General features: G+C 42.9%; 2 protein-coding genes across 2 annotated transcripts in view; both read left to right on the top strand.

Moving 5' to 3' along the window:
* LOC309372613 (uncharacterized protein C14orf132) overlaps positions 1 to 6,815 on the top strand; it is a 34,731-nt gene extending 27,916 nt beyond the window's left edge. The window contains exon 2 of the mRNA XM_081916348.1: positions 2,541 to 6,815. Coding sequence (XP_081772474.1) covers positions 2,541 to 2,765 — 225 coding nt within the window. The 3' untranslated portion in view covers positions 2,766 to 6,815. The remainder of the gene's footprint in view (positions 1 to 2,540) is intronic.
* The window catches only part of LOC309378999 (uncharacterized protein), a gene marked incomplete at its 5' end in the record, with an annotated part of 437,816 nt that overhangs the window by 256,032 nt on the left and 161,152 nt on the right, over positions 1 to 20,632 (top strand). The gene's annotated exons all lie outside the window — the stretch shown is intronic.

Raw genomic sequence — 20,632 nt, 5'->3', positions numbered from 1 at the left:
GCTTCTCTTACACATTTTCCTTTTGTGCTCGCTTCTTCAAATCACACAGTACTACAGAAGATTTTTAAGTATACAGTGGTACCTCAGGTTACAAACACCTCATGTTACAAACATTTACAGACTCCGCTAACCCAGAAGTAGTACCTCGGGCTAAGAACTTTACCTCAGGATGAGAACAGAAATCATGTGGCAGCGGGAGGCCTCATTCGTTAAAGTGGTACCTCAGGTTAAGAACGGTTTCAGGTTAAGAACGGACCTCTGGAACGAATTAAGTTCCTAACCAGAGGTACCACTGTACTGGTATTAGACACCTAGGGAGTGTTCAACTAAATAACGGTGCAAGTGGAACATTTATTGCAGTGGGACTTGGTCCCCACCCCTCAGTCTCTGTGTGTCCTGAATCTGCTCCAGAGAATTGGGGTAACCCCTAGAACAGATTTAGGGGGTGCACAGGGAAGAATAAGAGGGAGGGACTTTCCATCTTCATGCTGTGATGAATCCCATCCCTATTAAAATTCCTTAGGTGTGACATTTTGGGTTTAAAAACACAATATGCAGCAGAGGTCCACAGTACGTTATAACATCCAAGTGAACATAGAGCCGCGTATTAAAAAACCACACTAAGAAAACAAAATAAAATCTTGAGCTAAGAATGTACTAACATGACTAACAAAATACAGAAGTTAACACTGCCATGAAAGCTGGGAGAACAGAAAAGGCTTCGCTTGATGCCTAAACGACAACAATGTAGGTACTCCCAAGCCACTTTTCCTTGGGTGAGTGTTTCATAACCAGGGCACTACCCAGCAAGAATGAATGTAAGACGAGCCTACTGGATTAGGGCCAGTGGCTCATCTAGTCAAGCATCCTGCTATTGCTGTGGTCAGCCAGATGCATATGTGAAGTCTTCAAGTAGCACCTGAGCACAGCAGCACTCCTCCTGACTCTTTGGTTTCCAGTAACTGGTATTCTCAAGCTTACAGAACACCACTGAGAAATGTTCTCTTTCTCAAAGCCACCCTCAACTTCTGATGAAGAAGACACTCAGATGAGGGGCTCCATTGCCAAGGGTATCATCATATGGGAGGAGACATTCCCTTAGGTACTGAGGTGCCAAGCAATGTGGTATCCCATCCTTTTTCAGAAAGCTCAGGGTGGCAAAGATGGAGGGTACTGTTCTAGTTTTATCCATGCAGCAATCCTCTCTGAGGTAGATTCTGTTAACTCAGTGAGTTTTATGGCTTAGCAGCCCTTCAAGTTGAGGACTCGTCTCTTAAAAATAGGACATGAGGGCACCCCAGCTCAATCTCTTAAAGTTTCTTAAAATTCTCTTAAATGATGGGTCTTGTCATATCAGGCGGTTAACTTTGTCTTAATTGACTGCAGAATTTGTGGGGAATGGTGATGGCAGAGGCTGCCTGTCATAGGAACTTCAAGCCCAGCTGTTAGCTTTCATAGCAGAATTTGTCCCAGGCTCCAGACAAGCTCTGAATTAGAATTTAAATTCATCTGAAGGAAAAGACTCTTAATTCACACCCCCTAAAGTACTAGTTTCTTGCCTGGGATCAAGAAGGCACTTGGACATGCTGAATTGTGTGTCCACTTGAATACATTTTCCATCTGGGCATTTTCCCCTCCCACCAATAAACTATGTAAGATACTATGTTAGAAGCTTGAAATCCCATAACAAATATTTATCTTGGACAAGGCCTGTTTACTGAAATGGTCATTCTGGAAGAATGACTCCTGAACTGATGTCATACAGAGTAGGTCTATCCTTTACTGAGGATAGAATCACCAGCCTGGGACATCAGGCCTTCAGAAACCAGGACTAATGGGCTAAATTAGCCACTTGCTAGCCCTCTCTCCCTCACTTCCTTCCAGTAACTACTGTTACCTCACCATACCGTCCAACCTTTTCTGACATAAAACTGGGAAGTGCAGTTTCCGGAATGTGCTCGTAGCAAGTTACGTGACCCATGCTTCACTTTCACCACAAAGGAAACACTTTTTCGGGGCAAAAGCACATGAGACCGCAGCACCCAAAATGGCCACCAAGATCTCTGTGAAAAAATGGGATACCCCATTTTTTCCCAGGGCTCTTGGAAGGTATGCCTCACTTCATGCCCCTCTACTATAACACATTTGAAACCCATCATCTGCATGTTAGGAGTCCTTTTGGAACACCATGTGACAGTCCATAAAGAGGCAGGCCCTGCTAAATTCTGTGCACTGTGGTCTCACTTGAAGGAACAGAACCAGAAGCACATGCGGTTTTCTTACCCTCAACAAGAAATGCTAGTGTAAAGTCACTGCAAAACAGAAACACCCATAGCATTTATTTTTCATGAAAACCTCTCTTGCACCTCTCTTAAAAGTATATTTTTCCAATCCTCACCATTATATGACCAGATATTGCTGGACTCCACCACAAACAGCAGTTGTAGCCCAACGGCACCTGGAGGACAGCAAACAAGTATCTATTTATGGACCTCTTCCTCCAATTCTTGACCCTAATGTTCTAAATTCTTCTTCCACAGCTTCCAGTTATGGGAGGAGCCTTCATGGATTCGCCCAACGAGGACTTTAGTACGGAATACTCCTTGTTTAATTCCTCCGCCAACGTCCACGCAGCTGCTTCGATGCCGAACCAGCCTGAAGACGCCTCCCGTTCTTCAAACGACGCCATTTTGTTATGGATTGCAATTATAGCCACAATTGGAAACATAGTTGTTGTTGGAGTTGTGTATGCCTTCACGTTCTGAGAAGAAAGGACAACAGCTCGAGGAGGTGGACAGTTGCTGTTCCATCAGCGCAGAGTGTGTGTATGTATGTAGATATATATATGCGCACATGCCTATATACAAATGTAAATCTTTTTAAATATTTGTAGGTAGACCCTTGTTAGCTAAGAGCAAGCTTAACCAATAGGTGACCAAAAGATAAATGGGGGGGGGAGCCACCCTTGAAGTCCTTTGTAAATGATGTGGGGAGGAAGCATAATCAATTAAATGTAAAGTTTAACATGAAAAGCCAGTGAATTTATACTTTATCAGATCATTGGTCCATCTAGATTGCTATTGTCTTACTGACTCAGCAGATCTCCAGGATTTCAGATAGAGGGACTTTTCCCCATCTTCTATCTGGAGATGTCAGGGATTGATCCTGAGACCTGAATGCAAAGCAGAGGCTTCATGACTGAGCTACGGCCTTTCCCCATAATGCAAACTGCAACGCACACAAAAGAAAAGGCAGGTTTGCTCACCAAGGGCTCTGATGCTTGCTGGCTAGTGAATTTGTTGCTTATCTCATTTCTCTATGGTTTTAAGTATCTAATTACTCCTGAATTGGAGCTTTGTACATGAATACCTGCCTCCTCAGGTTCTGCAGCTATATCTTTCCTTGCCCTCCGTAGGCACTGGACAAGTAGACATGCAGAACTGGTTTGAATTTTTATTTTAAAATGGCAGGAAGCTTCTGGCAAGGCAGCATGTGGAGAGTACCCCTTTTTTTGTTGTCCATTACAAAGGCACATTGAAATATTTCAGTTGGTTTTGTAGATATGGTTACTTTCCTAGCAGTTCGTCCTGCCGGTGAAAGAAAACGACTCAGGTGTCTAGAAAGTTGTACAATCCAGTTGCAGAAATCTGAAAACCCTGGGTCTGGAAGGATAACATGGTGGATGTTAAGGATCTGATAATGAAATAGAGGCTTGTAACAATATTGATAGAACTTTGTATTGATCTTGGTTACGTAGGGAAACATAATGGTGACAGCCCCAAAGCCACTCTCTCATGCACAGAGAGAGATTCTGATGTCTTCTAACCCAGCTGCATTGACCAAAGTCTGTGATGGTCTAGAATAGAATGAGATGTTATTGTGTGTCTGTGGCTCAGAAACCAATGCCACTCTTTCACCAGGTCCATAGAGATATTCGTATAAAACTCATGTCAAAGGGAATTAGGAGAAGGCCCTTTTTTTTTTTTTTTTGCTGTTGTTCTAAACCAGGGATAGAGAACCTATTCTTGTGGCTCCAGTTTCCAGCAGACCCAGCCAGCATGGGCAATAGACAGGGATGATGGGAGTTGTAGTCCAGCACCATATAGAGGGCTCCAGTTGTCCACTCACTGCTCTACACTCATTGCCATGGTTGCCATCTTCTACTTCTCCTCTGAGTCATCATTGCTCCCACCCACTTGCTTGCCAGACACAGTCAAAGAGCAATCAGACAGTGATATCTGGTTATCAGCATCACTACTGCAGCACACAGAGGTCCAAAGGGAGTGGTGTATTGGCCAATGGAGATGTCACCGATCTGTTACCATTCCTCTTGTAGGGTCCCTGCCTCCAGTGTCCTAGAGTCACCCAGTCAGCATGAAAGGGGAGCTTTTGTAGCCTCTGTATGCTCTCAAGCTAAGCATTTAGGGACACCAAGAACACAAGGTGCTTCAGTTTCAGGAGAATGTTGTGGAATGGAACTTCATGGAGAGAAAAAACACACAACTCAAGTCACTCTGAGAGAAGATACTGGAACACTCCAAATCATTTGCCTGTGGACATGCATAGAAAATGGTAGTTCTAAAAAATTAATATTATAGAAGGTTATATAATTGTAGAAGGGATATAGCTGTGAGGGGGCATGGCTAGGACTAGCAGGAAGGGACCTGCACTTCTAAATTTGTCACTACACTCCTGGCCAAAGGTTCTCCATCCCAGTTCCAAGCCATCGTTTGTACTGCTTATATGTCTTCTACCTCTTCCCATTCCCAAAGCTCACCCCACATTTCAGACCTTATGGGATTATTCCTCAAGAGTGTCTGTATTATTTTTCTGGCCAACTTTCTAGTTCTGCACACTTGAGCGGCTGTTGTTATAAGCAGGTTAATGAGAGTTCTCCCTGCATTAGCAACATGGCTTCAGTTAGCATGTCATATAAAAAGATAATCATGACAAATGCTATGAAAGTGCACTTTGTGTTTTTATTTATTATCATTTTTTGCAGTCGAATATTTCAGTGTTTCCAAAAGTGGATGTAGAAATCTTGGTGAACATTTCCTGTGTTGCATTTGGAAATTCTATGAAGAATAAGCTATTAATAAGCAATGGCCTGATTCTCGAGATCATTGCACTGTGGTTGTTTCACAGAAGGCAGAGTCAGAGGCTGCAATCCTGTGCACATATATTCCTGGGATTGTACATTGTGAGAAAAAATGCTCATAGGACTGGACCGGGAAACTTCTGTCATAAATAACTGCAGAGATAAAGATGGAGGGTGCAGTTAAACCTCTAAAAATGATGGAAGAGGTATCAGTAGAAGGAAAATATCAGTATGGCTAGTGAATATTTATAGGCATCGTCTAACTCCCCCTCCCCCCATTTATACATCAGGCCTACCTTTCAAACAGTTGACTAGCAATACATCTTTTCTTGCCTTACCGTTATTTTCCATCAAGTCATCAGTCATCATTTGTTCAAGCAGCACCTTTGCAAAGCTAAGCAGGGTCTGGTCTGGTTTCAAATTGGATGGGAGACCGAGTGTTGAGATTCCTTCATTGCAGGAAATAGGACTAGATGACCCTCATGATCCCTTCCAACTCTTCGATACTGTGAGTCTACTGCTCAAACCCAAATTTCCCCAGTTCACCCCTCCCCTGTCAGTTCCCATTCCAAACCACTAATGAAAACTAAATGACTTTAGTTTCACGCTCCTGAGTGCTTTTTTTGTTTTGTTGCAAGCCTATTGCTAGGTTCATGATTAGATTGATTAGATATTCATAGGAGTTTCAGCAGCTCTGGCACATTTTTACAGCGAAAACAAACTTTGCACCCTCAATAAGAGAGAAAACCATTTCACCATGGTTACACACAATTGTACTTATTTTATTTTATTTTTACCCAGTGGGCTCCCTCTGCTGCTTGATGAATTTGCTGATAACAATGCTTCGCTTCAGCTAATTTGTGGGTTTTAATCTAAGTGCAATTAACAGCGTTTGTGTTTGTTTGCCGACGGACTAGACCAAATTTTAAAAGAACATTCAGCCTTGGAAAAAAAGAGCAGAGTAAAACAAATGGTGGAGAAAAGAACCAGGCTGTCTTTTTAAAGAGCGAGAGATGTAATTGCATTACATGAGTGTAGTGTTTTCAGAAAACAAGGCAGAGAAGTAGTTCTCCCCACCCCATATTTTCCATATTCACGGTTTGCTAATATTATTAGTAATGGTCTCACATAACTCGATTACTGATTTAAGACCAAACTGCTACTAATATTCTGTAGTATTGCTTCCCACAGGAGGCAGTGATGGCCATCAACATAAATGGCTTTACAATTAGACAAATTGAGGATAAGGCTATCAAAGGGTTATATCTGACTAAATTCTACTCAGAGGAGAATTGTTGAAATTAATGGACTTAGGAAGGGACAAATAAAATTGACCATCCTAGTTCAGTGATTTGTTGTGTGTTTTCCCCTCCTATGAATGCTTCCTCTGCGGTATCCTAGAGATATTCAAGATCTTAATAACTTCTCCACATTTTCCTGCAGGGGAGTTATTAATGTGTAAAGCAGTTCTGTTTTTCACATCATGTCCCAGATAATGTAATTTTGCTCAGTGTCCTGCAGGTAATCACAGAAGTGGAGGGCCTGTGAAATGAATTCAGTTTAAAAAAGGGGAAAAAACCCTTTGGAAAAAATTAATTTTGCATTTAGAGTTCTCACAGTTTGAATCTGCATCTCTTTGCTTAGATAATGAAGAGCTACCCATTTCTAGTACAGTGGTACCTTGGTTTTAGAACAGATTAGTTTATGAACAACTTGGAAATACCTCTGGATGCGAACAGGATCCGTTCCAGAGCCCCGTTCGCATCCAGAAGCGAACGCAACCTGTGTCTGCGCATGCGTGAGTCACGATTCGCTGCTTCCCCGCATGTGCATGATGTCATTTTGCATGCGTGAGCGGTGAAACCCGGAAGTAACGCGCTCTGTTACTTCCGGGTTGCTGCAGCGGACAACCTGAAAATACTTATCCCGAAGCTACTTCAACCCAAGGTATGACTGTAGAACACTGCAAACCCGGAAGTAGGTGTTTCGATTTGTGAGCTTTGCCTTGGAAGCTGAACATGTTCTGCTTCCTGTTGAGTGTATTCCATTTGTAAACTGAGTCCCCCGCTGCTAATCAGAGGATTCCTGTTGAGTCAGTCAGTGGTTGAGTCCTGAGCACCCACACATCACAGAGGTGATATTTGGAGCCTTTGTTTTTGCTAATTTTTTTGCGTTTTTGTTTGTGTGACTTTTTCGGTTTTTTGACTGAGACTTGTTCTTCGTTTTATGGGACTGACTTGTGACTGTGGCTTGAGACTTTGTTTTGGGGACTTATTTTTGGGACTGTGTAGAGTTCAGTTCAGCTCCTGGTTGATTGTGTGACTACAGAAATGGATAAAAGCCCCCCATCCAAACAATGACTATCATCAGTGCACGTAAGAAGAAAAAATTAATTTTAATTTTATCATCTGCAATACTGTATTATTTATTTTATAGTACATTACATTGATTATTGCTTTCATTTTATGGATCAATGGTCTCATTAGATAGTAAAATTCATGTTAAGTTGCTGTATTAGGGGTTGTTTTTAAAAGTCTGGAATGGATTAATCCGTTTTGCATTACTGTCATATCTCAGGTTAAAGTAGGTTGAGTATTTTCAGGTCGCGCTCTGCGGCGACCAGGAAGTAACGGACACTCAAAATGACGTCATGCGCATGCACAGAAGCAGCGAGTCGTGACCCGCGCATGCGCAGATGCACAGACACAGGTTGCGTTCTGCTCTGGATGCGAACGGGGCTCCGGGACGGATCCCGTTCGCATCCAGAGGTACCACTGTACTTTCTATGGGAAAGCATGCCTTGGTTTTAGAACGCAGACTTCTGGAATGGATTAAGTTTGGGAACCAAGGTAACACTGTAATGCTGTGATGAATGGCCACAGCTGTATAAGGAACAAATGTATGAAACCATGCACTGTGGCAGCTTCTTATTAGTGAGAGCATAAACTTTTAATCTTAAGTGCATGAACTTTGAATACTGTGTGAGTGAGTGCATAGCCAAACTGTGGAATTTACCAGCACAGGAAGTTGTGATGGCCATCAATTTGAGTGCCTTCAAAAGCAGGTTAGGCAAATTCATGGAGGTTAAGTCTGTGTTGCCCTGTTGGAGGCAGTATAAGTCTCCCCCATTTCTGGGTGAGGACAATTCTCAGAGTGTTCCCAGAAGTGACCTCCGGTGGTGTGGAGAGACTCTCTACACAGTGGGGATGGCAGGCTCAAGCTCTTTAGTTCTCCTGAGTCTGCTCATGCAGAGAAGTTTCCAGTATTACCGTATTTTTCGCACCATAGGACGCACTTTTTCCCCTCCAAAAATGAAGGGGAAATGTGTGTGCGTCCTATGGTGCGAATGCAGGCTTTCGCTGAAGCCTGGAAAGTGAGAGGGGTCGGTGCGCACCGACCCCTCACGCTCTCCAGGCTTCGCGGACCTCTTCGCAAGGAGCGGGAGCACTCCGGCTCCTTGCGGAGAGTTGCCAGCATGCCGAAGCCTGCGCGCGCTGAGCTCAGCACGCCCAGGCTTTGCGGACCTCTCCGCAAGGAGCCGGAGCGCTCCGGCTCCTTGCGGGGAGTTGCCAGCATGCCGAAGCCTGCGCGCGCTGAGCTCAGCGCGCCCAGGCTTCGCGGACCTCTCCGCAAGGAGCCGGAGCGCTCCGGCTCCTTGCGGGGAGTTGCCAGCATGCCGAAGCCTGCGCGCGCTGAGCTCAGCGCGCCCAGGCTTCGCGGACCTCTCCGCAAGGAGCCGGAGCGCTCCGGCTCCTTGCGGGGAGTTGCCAGCATGCCGAAGCCTGCGCGTGCTGAGCTCAGCGCGTCCAGGCTTCGCGGACCTCTCCACAAGCAGCGGGAGTGCTCCCACGGCTTGCAGAGAGCTGCCTGTTTGCGGGCTGGGGTCGGGGGAAGCTCGAGCTTCCCCCGCCCCAGCCCCGCGCCTGGGGGGGGGGAAATAATTTTTTTCCCTTTATTTCCCCCCCAAAAAAATGGGTGCGCCCTATGGTCCGGTGCGCCCTATGGTGCGAAAAATACGGTAATTTGCTCCTTTTATAAATCTGCAAATGCTCTGTTATTTTTAACCAACCTAAAATACTGGGCTGTTTTTGAAGCCATCAATATAGAAGTAGAGCCAGTTGTTTTTATAGCCTCAAACAAGTCTGGTATGGGATATAACTGGGTGTCTCTTTTGCACTCCAGTTACGCTCCTTCAGAGCTTGCAATCCCCATTAGGGCCAAAGCATACATAAACTTATGCACTCTCAGGATTCTGGACACAAATCAGAATTCTGATGTAAATTTCTCATATGGATCGTTCTATGGTAAGTGGGTGGTTAATCTATTTGTTTTTCACTATTTTGCAGAACTTTTTTGGGTGAGTGTGTGTTCTTTCTCTCTCCCTATTCTTTTGCAATGTGCTGAAAGCTGTCAAGGTGTTTGTGAGGTTTTGCACAAAAGAAGCCATCAGTTTTGCAAAGCATGTTCTTTCCGCTTTTTTAAGTAGTCTAACGTGACAGGTGTTCAGCTACAAAGAAGAATCCTGTCATCTGTACTGTAGCATGTGCTGCCAATGAAGTCTCTGGCTGCAGCCCCCTAATACAGTCGTACCTTGGATCTCAAACGCCTTGGCTCCTGAACAAAATCGGCTCCCAAACGATCAAAACACTGAAGTGAGTGTTCCGGTTTGCGAACATTCTTTGGAACCCAAACGGGGCTTCCACAGCTTCTGATTGGCTGCAGGAGTTTCTGCAGCAAATCCGAAGCTGCACTTTGGTTTCTGAACATCTTGGCAGTCAAACGGACTTCCAGAACGGATTCTGTTCAACTTCCAAGGTACAACTGTACTACTAAGGCAGGTGGAAGAGTTTCTGGATGCCATTAGCTGAGATGCTTTGAGCCAACTGCATGGTGCCACTATGTTGGTTGCTGAGGGAGCTGCCTAGTACCCTAGGAGGACCTACTGCTCACACCTGCCCTGGCTCCCTTTACCTTTAAAAAATTTTCACCCAGCATTTTGATGCAGGCCAGGCAATTTTTGATTTCCAACAACGCCCCTTCTCAATGCGTTGTGGGAAATTCAAATGGTCTCTCCAAGATCCAGCTACCAGTTCATCATTTCAGCACCGTGCTGCTGCTGTCAGGTGGTCCTTCAGGAGAAGCCACATCATCAGAAGTTCCCTTCACCTGAGCTAAATCCTGCTGTCCAGAGTCTTGTGATGGAATCTTTATATTCTCTCTCTCTCTCTCTCTCTCTCTCTCTCTCTCTCTCTCTCTCTCTCTCTCTTTGATATTCTTTTTCTTTATACAGCTTGGTTTCTTTGGAAAGGTCAACAGTTGTACCATTTTTATCTTGTATGAATTGTTCTACAGAAACTTATTCTTGTAATAAAACATGTTCTTGATAACTGGGGTTTCTGAACAGAGGGGGAACCATATAGAATGCTTCTGTGTTTTACCCGGGGTTTGCATAACATCTTGTATAAGTCTTGAACTGGTTTAAGCAAACCAAATGTATACTACTTTTTCACTACTACAGTGCTCCTTGTTGTTTATGAGCCTCACTATACATGTAATTATTGATATATTATTATTATTATTATTATTATTATTATTATTATTATTATTGATTGGGTAGGGTGAAAATGCCTTTGTTAAAGTACAGTTATATTTGTGCTTTTCTAAAAAAAACAAAACTATTAAAGTTATCAATGTTTGCAAATGGTGATATTTTTATTCTTTTCCTATAGCTACTGTTTTTCTTTTCTTTTACAAAAATGCAATGCATCTGCAGTCAGGTAATGTGACTTTATACTGGATTTTCTTCCCTTATCAGGTTATTTGCAGATCAGGAAAATTCAAATGGGGGATGAGGTAGGCAGTGCAGGCTACAACGTGGATAAAGAATATATTGTGTGGGTGCCAAAAAACTGAAACAAACGCAAGCAGCTTCAAACCCACCTTAACACCCCAGTGTGAATGATCCCTCTGTCTATGTCACAAACCATGATCTAGCTCATTACAATGTGTTACGCTTTGCAGATGCCATTAGACTTCTCCCTTTTTACCTTCACAGCAACTGTCAGTTGTCTATTACAGGCACATCCTATGCACGGCACTCTTAGGTTGCCAGTACTCCCAGCTGAGGGATCCATACTGTGGTTTAGACAGGAAGCATTTTGCCCTGAGGCTCTGTTCTGACTCACTATCCTAAATCCATGTGCTGCTGCTGTAACCCTGACGCCTGATGACAGGCTTGATTCACAGCTGTGGGCTCTGGAGAAATCCTGGTTGAATTACTGCCCTGAAAGTCGGCGTGCTCAACTGTTTCTGTTGCAGCAAACATTAAATGATATGTCTCTTAAGATCTTCATGGAAGAAATAACTTCAGTTCATCATAATACGTTGCAATAGGCTGAGAATTTACATTGCCAGCCAAAAGAATAAGTCTGGAGTACTTCATTGGATATATTTTCACTGTATGTTGTTCCCTCCCATCAATTGCTTCTTCTTCTTTGGCAATCATTCATAGCTAAGTAAGATTGTCTTCCATGAATATGGTTTTAACAGTGTGTCCATAAGTGACTGTGGAGGCCAATTCTGGATCCTCACATCCTCCCACAGTGGGGACATAGGTTTGCGGGTGGGAGCTGATCATGGTGAAGATTTGCCAAACGTGCCTTCCTCTGCAGTCTCGTGGTCTGATTCATGTAATTAATAAATGGTAGATAAATAATAATGTCATTGTATGTGAAATTTTCTTGAGTTTACTGTTTTGTGAACCAGTTTGAGGTTTGTTTTGTTTTTACAATCAAGCAGTGTACAAATTTCACGAAATAAATAAATGCAGTGTTCTGTACCTGTTTTTGCCTAACCTAACAGGGTTTCTCCTCCCTGTTCTTTAATTAATACACTCAGATTCTGTTGTTTAGATTGAAAGCGTTTTGTTCTTCTATTACATGAGAATATAAGTGACAACCCAAGAGCAATTTTCTTCTTTGGCTCCCCCAAGGATTCTCACAGAAGGACTCGACTTGGCTTTGCCAAACCACATAAATGCTAGAACGGCTTCCATCTTGTGCTGTTTTACATGTGGGTGAAGTTAAACGCTCATGTCCAGGTGTTGCTTGTCAGTTACACTCAACTAAAAACAGCTCTGCTAGCACTTCCTCTATATGGATTCATCAGTGAGGCAAACTTTTAAGAATGAAAAGATACAGAAATGCAAATCTGTATATGACAGTTTTTATCAACCTGGTGCCTTATAGTTGAAGGCCTCAATTTCTCCTTTACAGAGAATATAAGAACGTCATTGCTGTGTCAGACCCAAAGTCCAAATCAAGTCCAACATCCTGGTTTCTATGCTTCCTGTTTGCCATTTGTATGTAAAGTTTCACCTGTGGGCATCTGCCGAACAGTTTAATTTTTTAAGGCCACTGTCTTTTTTTTAAGATACAGTTTTTTAACTTTTTGAAGATGCAAATTAAAAATAAAATAAACAGCTAAGCAGCTACACACATGAATGATCTTAATACTTTCTTCTTTCTATTTTCTTTACGGGGTTTTCATTGCCAGTTTTTTTTATTACAGGGTTTCGAGATGACTCAAAAGATTCATATTCCAGAGGATCTCAAGGGTGCATTACCTTTTACCTTTGTGTTGTCAGTAAGCAGTTTCCATATTTTCTCAAAAGGGTCTTTTATCTTTTGTCCCCTATTTGCCCGTTGTTTTGTATTAATTGCTATCTGAGGGCATTTTGATACCACTGGTCAACATTTGCATTTTGCAGTTACCTTCCAGTTCTAAGCTCTCGGTGCTCACGAAGCCGAAAGTAAGTGATTCAACAGCTCTTTTTGATCAAGATCTAGATTTCTTATCCAAGAACACATTAAGCAGCACCAAAGTCGGATTGACCATTGATCTCACTGATCTCCTGGTATAAGAGCTTCCAAAACACTTGTACCACAATCTTCTCAAAGTTTAACCTTGAGCACTTCTCGCTGTTGTGGAGGAATAGAGCTGTTGGTTTAAATCAGACTCTGTTGGCATAATCTCATCTGCACTATACATTTATAGCAGTATCATATCACTTTAAACAATCATGGCTTCCTCCAGAGAATCCTGGGAAGTCTGTGTTCTTAGGAGAGGCTGTTCCCCCTCTCAGAACTAGAGATCTCAGAGTAGTTTAACAAATCAATTACCTCTTCCTTGGGAACTTCGAAAATTGCATCTCTGTGAGGGGAACAGGGGTTTCCTATCAAGTCTCAGCACCCTTAACAAACTAAACTCCCCAGGATTCCTTTTGGAAGTAGCCATGACTATTTAAAGTGATGCCATACTGCTTTGAATTTATAGCACAGATGGGGTCAACGTCAAGGTGACGCAAGCATATTCCAGCCTAACTGTGTTGGTAAAAGTCAAGTTAGGTTTAATTTGCTTCTTGTTCTGTATACCAAACATCTGCTCTTCACTTCTGTATTCTGGTGACAGAACCAAAACAGAATTAAAGTTTCATTGCCAGCTGCAACTTGCTGTTTACTTCAACCAGCTGTCCATCTTTTTCTAAAGGCACTCGTGCTAGTTAAGGGAGCAGCGTAGAGTTCTCTCATGGGAGATACATTTCTTGAGAGATGAAAGAGTGGCTTATTTAAGTTGAAGGTGGCAGACGTGGGGCACGTTCACATGGCAACTTCTTGTGGAGTTGGTGCTGTTAAGGTTTTCTGCAGCATCTGCTTAGTGTTGTCTTCATCGACATGCCAGCCTGTATTCTTTCCCCATTTAATCTGGATTTTTCTTTTCTGTGGAAAGCCCAACCATTGTTAAAACATCGGCACTGGTTGCCCATTTACTTCTGATCAAGGTTCAAAGTCATTGTGTGAATTCATAATGCCCTGAACAATTGAGGTCTGGGGTACCCGAGGGACTGCCTAAGCCCTTATATCCCAGCTAGATCACTCAGATCATCTGCAGGAGCCTTGTTGGCTGTTACCTGAGTTGACATTTGTCATGGAACGACCTCCCATCAGATGTCAAGGAGATAAAGAACTATACCGGGACTCTAGTCAAAGAACAGCGTTTTGAATACATTATAAACATGCAACACCAGAGGGTGCCGTAGAACAGAAAACTTCTATGCGATTTTACATAGCATTTTTTTTTCTTTTGTTATAACGATTTAATTTCTGACTTGTAGCATTTTTTCCTGTGTGTAGATCCACCCCAGCTTTTAGAAGACACATGAAGACAGCCCTGTATAGGAGAGGGTTTTTAAAAAAAAGTTTGATGTTTTATTTTGTTTATTTTATTTTGATTTATTATTGTTGTTAAAGCCAAGCCTTTAATGCCATTGGTCCAGTCTTGGGGAATCTTCTTCCAATAAAGATTCAGCAGGCGCCTTCTGTTCCAACTTGTAAACTTTTAAAGGTGAGTGCAGTACTGAATTCAGCACAGGATCACATTGACTTGAGACTGGTCTGGTGTAACTTTTCTGGCTCCTACTTTGTTTGTTGTTGTGTATGCTTAGCAGTCTTCTCTGGTGGTGCTGGAGATACAGTAGGTACCTCTGGTTATGTAATTAATTCGTTCCGGAGGTCCTTTCTTAACCTGAAACACCACTTTAGCAAATGGGGCCTCCCGCTGCCACCGTGCCACTGGAGCACGATTTATGTTCTCATCCTGAAGCAAAGTTCTTAACCCGAGGTACTATTTCTGGGTTAGCGGAGTCTGTAATCTGAAGCGCATGTAACCTGAAGCATATGTAACCTGAGGTACCACTGTACTTATCTTGGTGCTGGGGGTGGGGTGACGGTTCTTGAATCTCTTCTTTGTTCTTTTCCCATAGGGATGGGGTAAGCTAACACCAAGTTTTGCCTCTAGGGGTCACTGTTTAAACTAGTTGAGACACTAACTTGACCCCATATCAGTTCCCATGAAAGGGGGGGGATGCAAAATATATTGCAACAACTTGCACCTGCAAACAAAAAGAAAAACCATGTTGCAGTGTGAAATGCTCCTGTTCAGCCGTGCCCTCTTCCAGGATTTTGCCTCCTACAACTTTCTTCTTCCCTTTTCCAGCTTCTTTTCAAAGGAGAGCTCAATTATATGTTTTCTTGGGCACTGTGAAATCAGACTAGAACAGGGGTCGGCAAACTTTTTCAGCAGGGGGCCAGTCCACTGTCCCTCAGACCTTGTGGGGGGCCGGGCTATATTTTGGAGGGGGGGTGAACGAATTTCTATACCCCACAAATAATCCAGAGATGCATTTTAAATAAAAGGACACATTCTACTCATGTAAAAACACGCTGATTCCCGGACCATCTGCGGGCCGGATTTAGAAGGTGATTGTGCTGGATCCGGGCCCCAGGCCTCAGTTTGCCTACCCATGGACTAGAACTATGGACTAGAACTAGTACATTTGTTACATAATAAAAGGTAAAGGGACCCTTGACCATTAGGTCCAGTCATGACCGACTCTGGGGTTGCGGCGCTCATCTCGCTTTATTGGCCGAGGGAGCCGGCATACAGCTTCTGGGTCACGTGGCCAGCATGACTAAGCCACTTCTGGCGAACCAGAGCAGCACACGGAAACACCGTTTGTCTTCCCACCGGAGCAGTACCTATTTATTTACTTGCACTTTGACATGCTTTCAAACTGCTAGGTTGGCAGGAGCTGGGACCGAGCAACGGGAGCTCACCCTGTCGCGGGGATTCACACCGCCGACCTTCTGATCAGCAAGTACTAGACTCTGTGGTTTAACCCACAGCACCACCCACATTACATAATACACCTTCTCAAACTTTACATTCAAAAACTAGCCCAACCCCTAGCACCCCTTTTTGAGAGAGATGTCAAAGTGCCCAGCAATATAATATCTGGGGAAAGTCTTTGAAACATTCTGGTTACCTACATCCAAGACAACTCCCCCCACAAGAGACATTTAGGGGACATGCTCTTAGGTCAAGGGCTAGTTCGCTGCCTTTCAAGCAGTATTTGTGTTGGAAAACCAATACTGAATGCACACAAAGGACTCATTAATTCCCTCAAAACCAAGTGTTGCTTATACAACACAGCAAACAAGGTCATTTGCAATCTTGCCCCTAAAAATGTCCTTTCTGGCACGGCACAGAGAAAGAACCCACCAATTTAAAACAATTTAACAACACTGGCCAGACACATCGGCACTGTTCTGTCCCAAACAATCCCATTGCAGTGTAAACCCAGGGATGGGATCGTGTAAGCTCTGCAAATGAGCTGTAGCAATAATAAATTCCCCAGTAATTGCTACTGAATTTTGTAAACAGCAGATGGCTCAGTGAGCTTAAGCAGACTGCATCAAGACTGCTGGGCACTGTCAACTGCTTTCAGGACATTCCCTGCAGCATTTGTCTGCTATCGATTATCCCCTTCATTTTCTCACTCTCAACAAGAGGCTCTCTACCTGTTCACTGCCACCTTCTAAAGTTTTGCGTGCTCTTATTTCATCACCGGGACACAGGTGGCGCTGTGGGTTAAAGCCTCAGCGCCTAGGACTTGCCGATCAAAAGGTCGGCGGTTCGAATCCCTGCTGCGGGGTGCGCTCCCGCTGCTCGGTCCCAGCGCCTGCCAACCTAGCAGTTCGAAAGCACCTCCGGGTGCAAGTAGATAAATAGGGACCGCTTACCAGCGGGAAGGTAAACGGCGTTTCCGTGTGCAGCTCTGGCTCGCCAGAGCAGCGATGTCACACTGGCCATGTGACCCGGAAGTGTCTCCGGACAGCGCTGGCCCCTGGCCTCTTAAGTGAGATGGGCGCACAACCCCAGAGTCTGTCAAGACTGGCCCGTACGGGCAGGGGTACCTTTACCTTTTATTTCATCACCCCTGAGCAGCCGCTAACCAACCACTTCCGGAAATCCATTTGCAAAGAAGGAAGTTCTGGTCAGAGTAGACCACGGAAATCAATGTAAAGAAAAAGAAGGTACCTTTTATCATACGTGGTGGTCATGTAAGGTAATAAAACCTTTCTGGGAAATGATATATAATGAATTGGAAAAAAAGTTTAAAAATAACTTTTGTAAAAAGAACAACAACCAGAAGCTTTATTTTATTAGGAATTGTAGGCACCAATATCCCAAAGGAGCAGAAAAGACTCTCTATGTTTTTTTATATAATATTTTATTGAATTTCTTTTCTTACAGTCAAAGATATAAAGCTTAAGAAAAAAAGAAAAAGAACAAAGAAAGAAAGAAATATATAAAAAATCCAACTTTCCATAATGTTTTTTAACAATCCAACTAGACTTCCCCACATCCTCCAAACCCTGCATTCTTTGTGATAATAAGGTCAGCAATTTGTTACCTTGTTTCATAGCTTATTGTAACTTTCAATTTATCATGTTTCTAAGTTCATGTTTTGTATCCCAATTCTTGTATATTTAAAATAAACATGATAAAATTATTTCATGATTCCGCCTCTTCTTTCTTATACCTTAATTCTCAGTTCACATCATCAAGTTACTGAAGCTAAGTTTTCCTAATCATGCATTTTTTTTTAACATTCATACAGCTTATAATGTTTTTGCAAATAATCCTTAAATTTTTTTCCAGTCCTCTTCCATTGTTTCCTCTCCCAAGTCTCGGACTCTGCCAGTCATTTCGGCCAGTTCCATATAGTCCATCAACTGCGTCTGCCATTCCTCCAGCGTGGGTAAATCTTGTGACTTCCAGTACTTTGCAATGAGAATTCTTGCTGCTGTAGTAGCATACATAAAAAAAGTTCTGTCCTTTTTAAACACTTTCTGGTCCACCATGCCCAGAAGGATGGCCTCTGGTTTCTTGGGAAAGGTATACCTAAATACCTTTTTTAACTCATTGTAGATCGCTTCCCAGAAGGCCTTCACTTTTGGGCAGGTCCACCAGAGGTGAAAGAATGTCCCTTCAGCCTCCTTACATTTCCAACATTTATTGTCAGACAGGTGATATAAGAAAAGACTCTCTATGTATGCAACAGCTGCATGGAAGTTGCTAGCCCAGAGATGGAAAGGAGACAAGGGATGGCAAACCAAGCTGATGGATTATGGCAAAATGGTAAAACTGACTGGAAAGCTCAGGAATAAAGAAGACAAAAACTATAAGAAAGAATGGGGAAATTTTACCATTTATTTAGGAGACCACTGTAAGCAGATGAAAACATTGGCAGGATTTTAATAACACTGTCTTCTGTGGGTTACATTTGAAAAAAAACAGAGGATGTGAATTATCTTGATTTTACAACCCAGAATGGCAAATACATCTAATGTGGAATAATGTTGATGTGCTACAAAAACATAAAAATGTAGTCTTCCACTGGAAATCTATCTTCTATCGGCGATTTCTAATTATTTCTCCAGGCAATAGAATTACATTATTTGGGAAGTCAGGTTGGATGACGATATGGACCAAGGAGAATATTAGATTATAATGGCATTAGAGCTGAACGTTAAGTCAACATAAAAAAAGAAATCAGCTTCAGAACTGTTGTGCAATCTTCAATGGATGATTCATAGATAGGGTAATTTGCATTATTCATAACGAGTCTTTGCAATGCTCCTAAATCAAATCTAAACAACGAATCTTGTGGAATTTTACAGGCTAAGGATGTTTGTTATGCCATAAGCTTTTGAGAATTTGAGTCCATTCCATCAGAAGCACACAGCCTTGTCATCAGTTGCAAATAGATATTCATGGTGAGCGGGTGTGTAATTGTTAACAGTGAGGTCAGAGGGACATGAAATGAAGAAAATACCATGTACCGACTCAGTGAACCGGCATGGGAAAAAATGACGTTCATTAAGAATATTTGTGTGTGTGTGTGTGTAACTCAAGATGGGGAAATGAACATTCCCATCCTCTCTAAATGACATTTTTGCCCGATCAAGTTGCAAAATCCCGTGGATAAAGTATGCCTTAAAAGGGCAGGAAACCAGTTCCAGGTGGAACAGGGCAGTGGAAACCTGAGTTAAGTAGGACACCAAGGAGGTGTGAATATTCGCAAGACTGTTCTTTGAAAAATTACACTAATAGGACCTGTTGCTATAGCAACATTGGAAGAAGGGGCTCAGCTTTCTCCTTTTCTCTCCACCCGTCTGCCTGCATATCATCATCAGTGACCTCCTTTTTGCTCACTTTGTAGAATGGGGTGACAGCTTCAAGAAGTAACATGCATTTGGAGGGCTACAAATGGAACACCAGTTGACTTAGTACAGGAGTGAGCAAACCTTTTCAGCAGGGGGCCGGTCCACTGTCCCATAGAGTTTGTGGGGGGCCAGACTATATTTTTGGGGGACCTAGGCCCCACAAATAACCCAGAGATGCATTTTACACATTTTACACATTCTACTCATGTAAAAACATGCTGATTCCCGTACTGTCTGCGGGCCGGATTTAAAAGGTGATTGGGCCGGATCCAGCCCCCGGGCCTTAGTTTGCCTACCCATGACTTAGGATCTCTAGGCTTGGGCAGGGTGATAATACAGAGCAGCATTATATAACAACCCTGTATGGTTCCGCAGTTGGTTGTGATAGGCTACTGGTTACTGCAGAGATAGCGAATGCGATGTCCTCCAGATGTTGCTAAACTACATCTCCCATCATTCCTAGCCCTTGCCATGCTGGGTGGGGCTGATGGGAGTTCAGCAACATCTGGAGGGCACCATGTTTTTTTAATGTTTTTGTTTTTTTAATCTGTAAGTTGCCTTGAGTCCTGTTAGGGGGGAAAGCAGTGTATAAATAAAAAACATTAAGAATGTTAAGAAAGAACAAAAGAAGGACAAAATTGTAAATTTATGTACAGGGTGGAGAAAGCGGATAGATAGCACTAAAATTAGAGCTCACCCCCCATTTTAATTTCTATTTTTGCAGTAGATTCAGGGCAGACATTGCCCCTTGACTTGCAGATGGATCCCATACAGGACATGATTATCTTATGGAATTCACTGCTGTAAGATGTGATGATAGCCAGTAGACGGGGATCAGGCAAATTCATGGAAAGTACTATCTGGCTTAGTAAAACCTCCATGTTCAGGATAATGATGATGATGATGATAATGTTCAGAAGCAGCGTTCAAGGGCTATAGCTTTCATGACCTGCTGTGGGCTTTTTAGAATTATTCGGCTGGTCGCTGTAGCAAACAGGGTTTTGCACTAGTTGGCTTGATCTAGTGGAGCTCTTCTTCTGCTCTTGCATAATGCTTTACGGAAGAATGGTTTTGAGCGATGTAATATCCAGCTGTTTGGCATGTCATTTTAACATGCACATTAACAAAAATAACAATTCACAAGTGCAGTGGAACTATTGCACACTCAAAACAAACAAACTTCAATGCATGCTTTGAAATTAACATTTTTTCTTAAAGAAATATGCTCCGCCGATTTTGAGCAGATGTCTGCGCTCTGCCTAAAGTTCTTTTCCTCGAGGCACACGATCCATGGCTTTGGTTTTCTGTGAGCAAACCAATGTGTCTAGGGAGGAATGAGAGAGAAATGTTGGGATTTGTTCTCTTTCCAGTTTCTAGATCCAATTGTTTCAGGCTCAAATTTCAT

This window comes from Podarcis melisellensis, assembly GCF_964234715.1.
Source record: "Podarcis melisellensis genome assembly, chromosome: 1".
Lineage (NCBI taxonomy): Eukaryota > Metazoa > Chordata > Lepidosauria > Squamata > Lacertidae > Podarcis > Podarcis melisellensis.
This window is presented reverse-complemented; position numbering and strand designations above follow the sequence as displayed.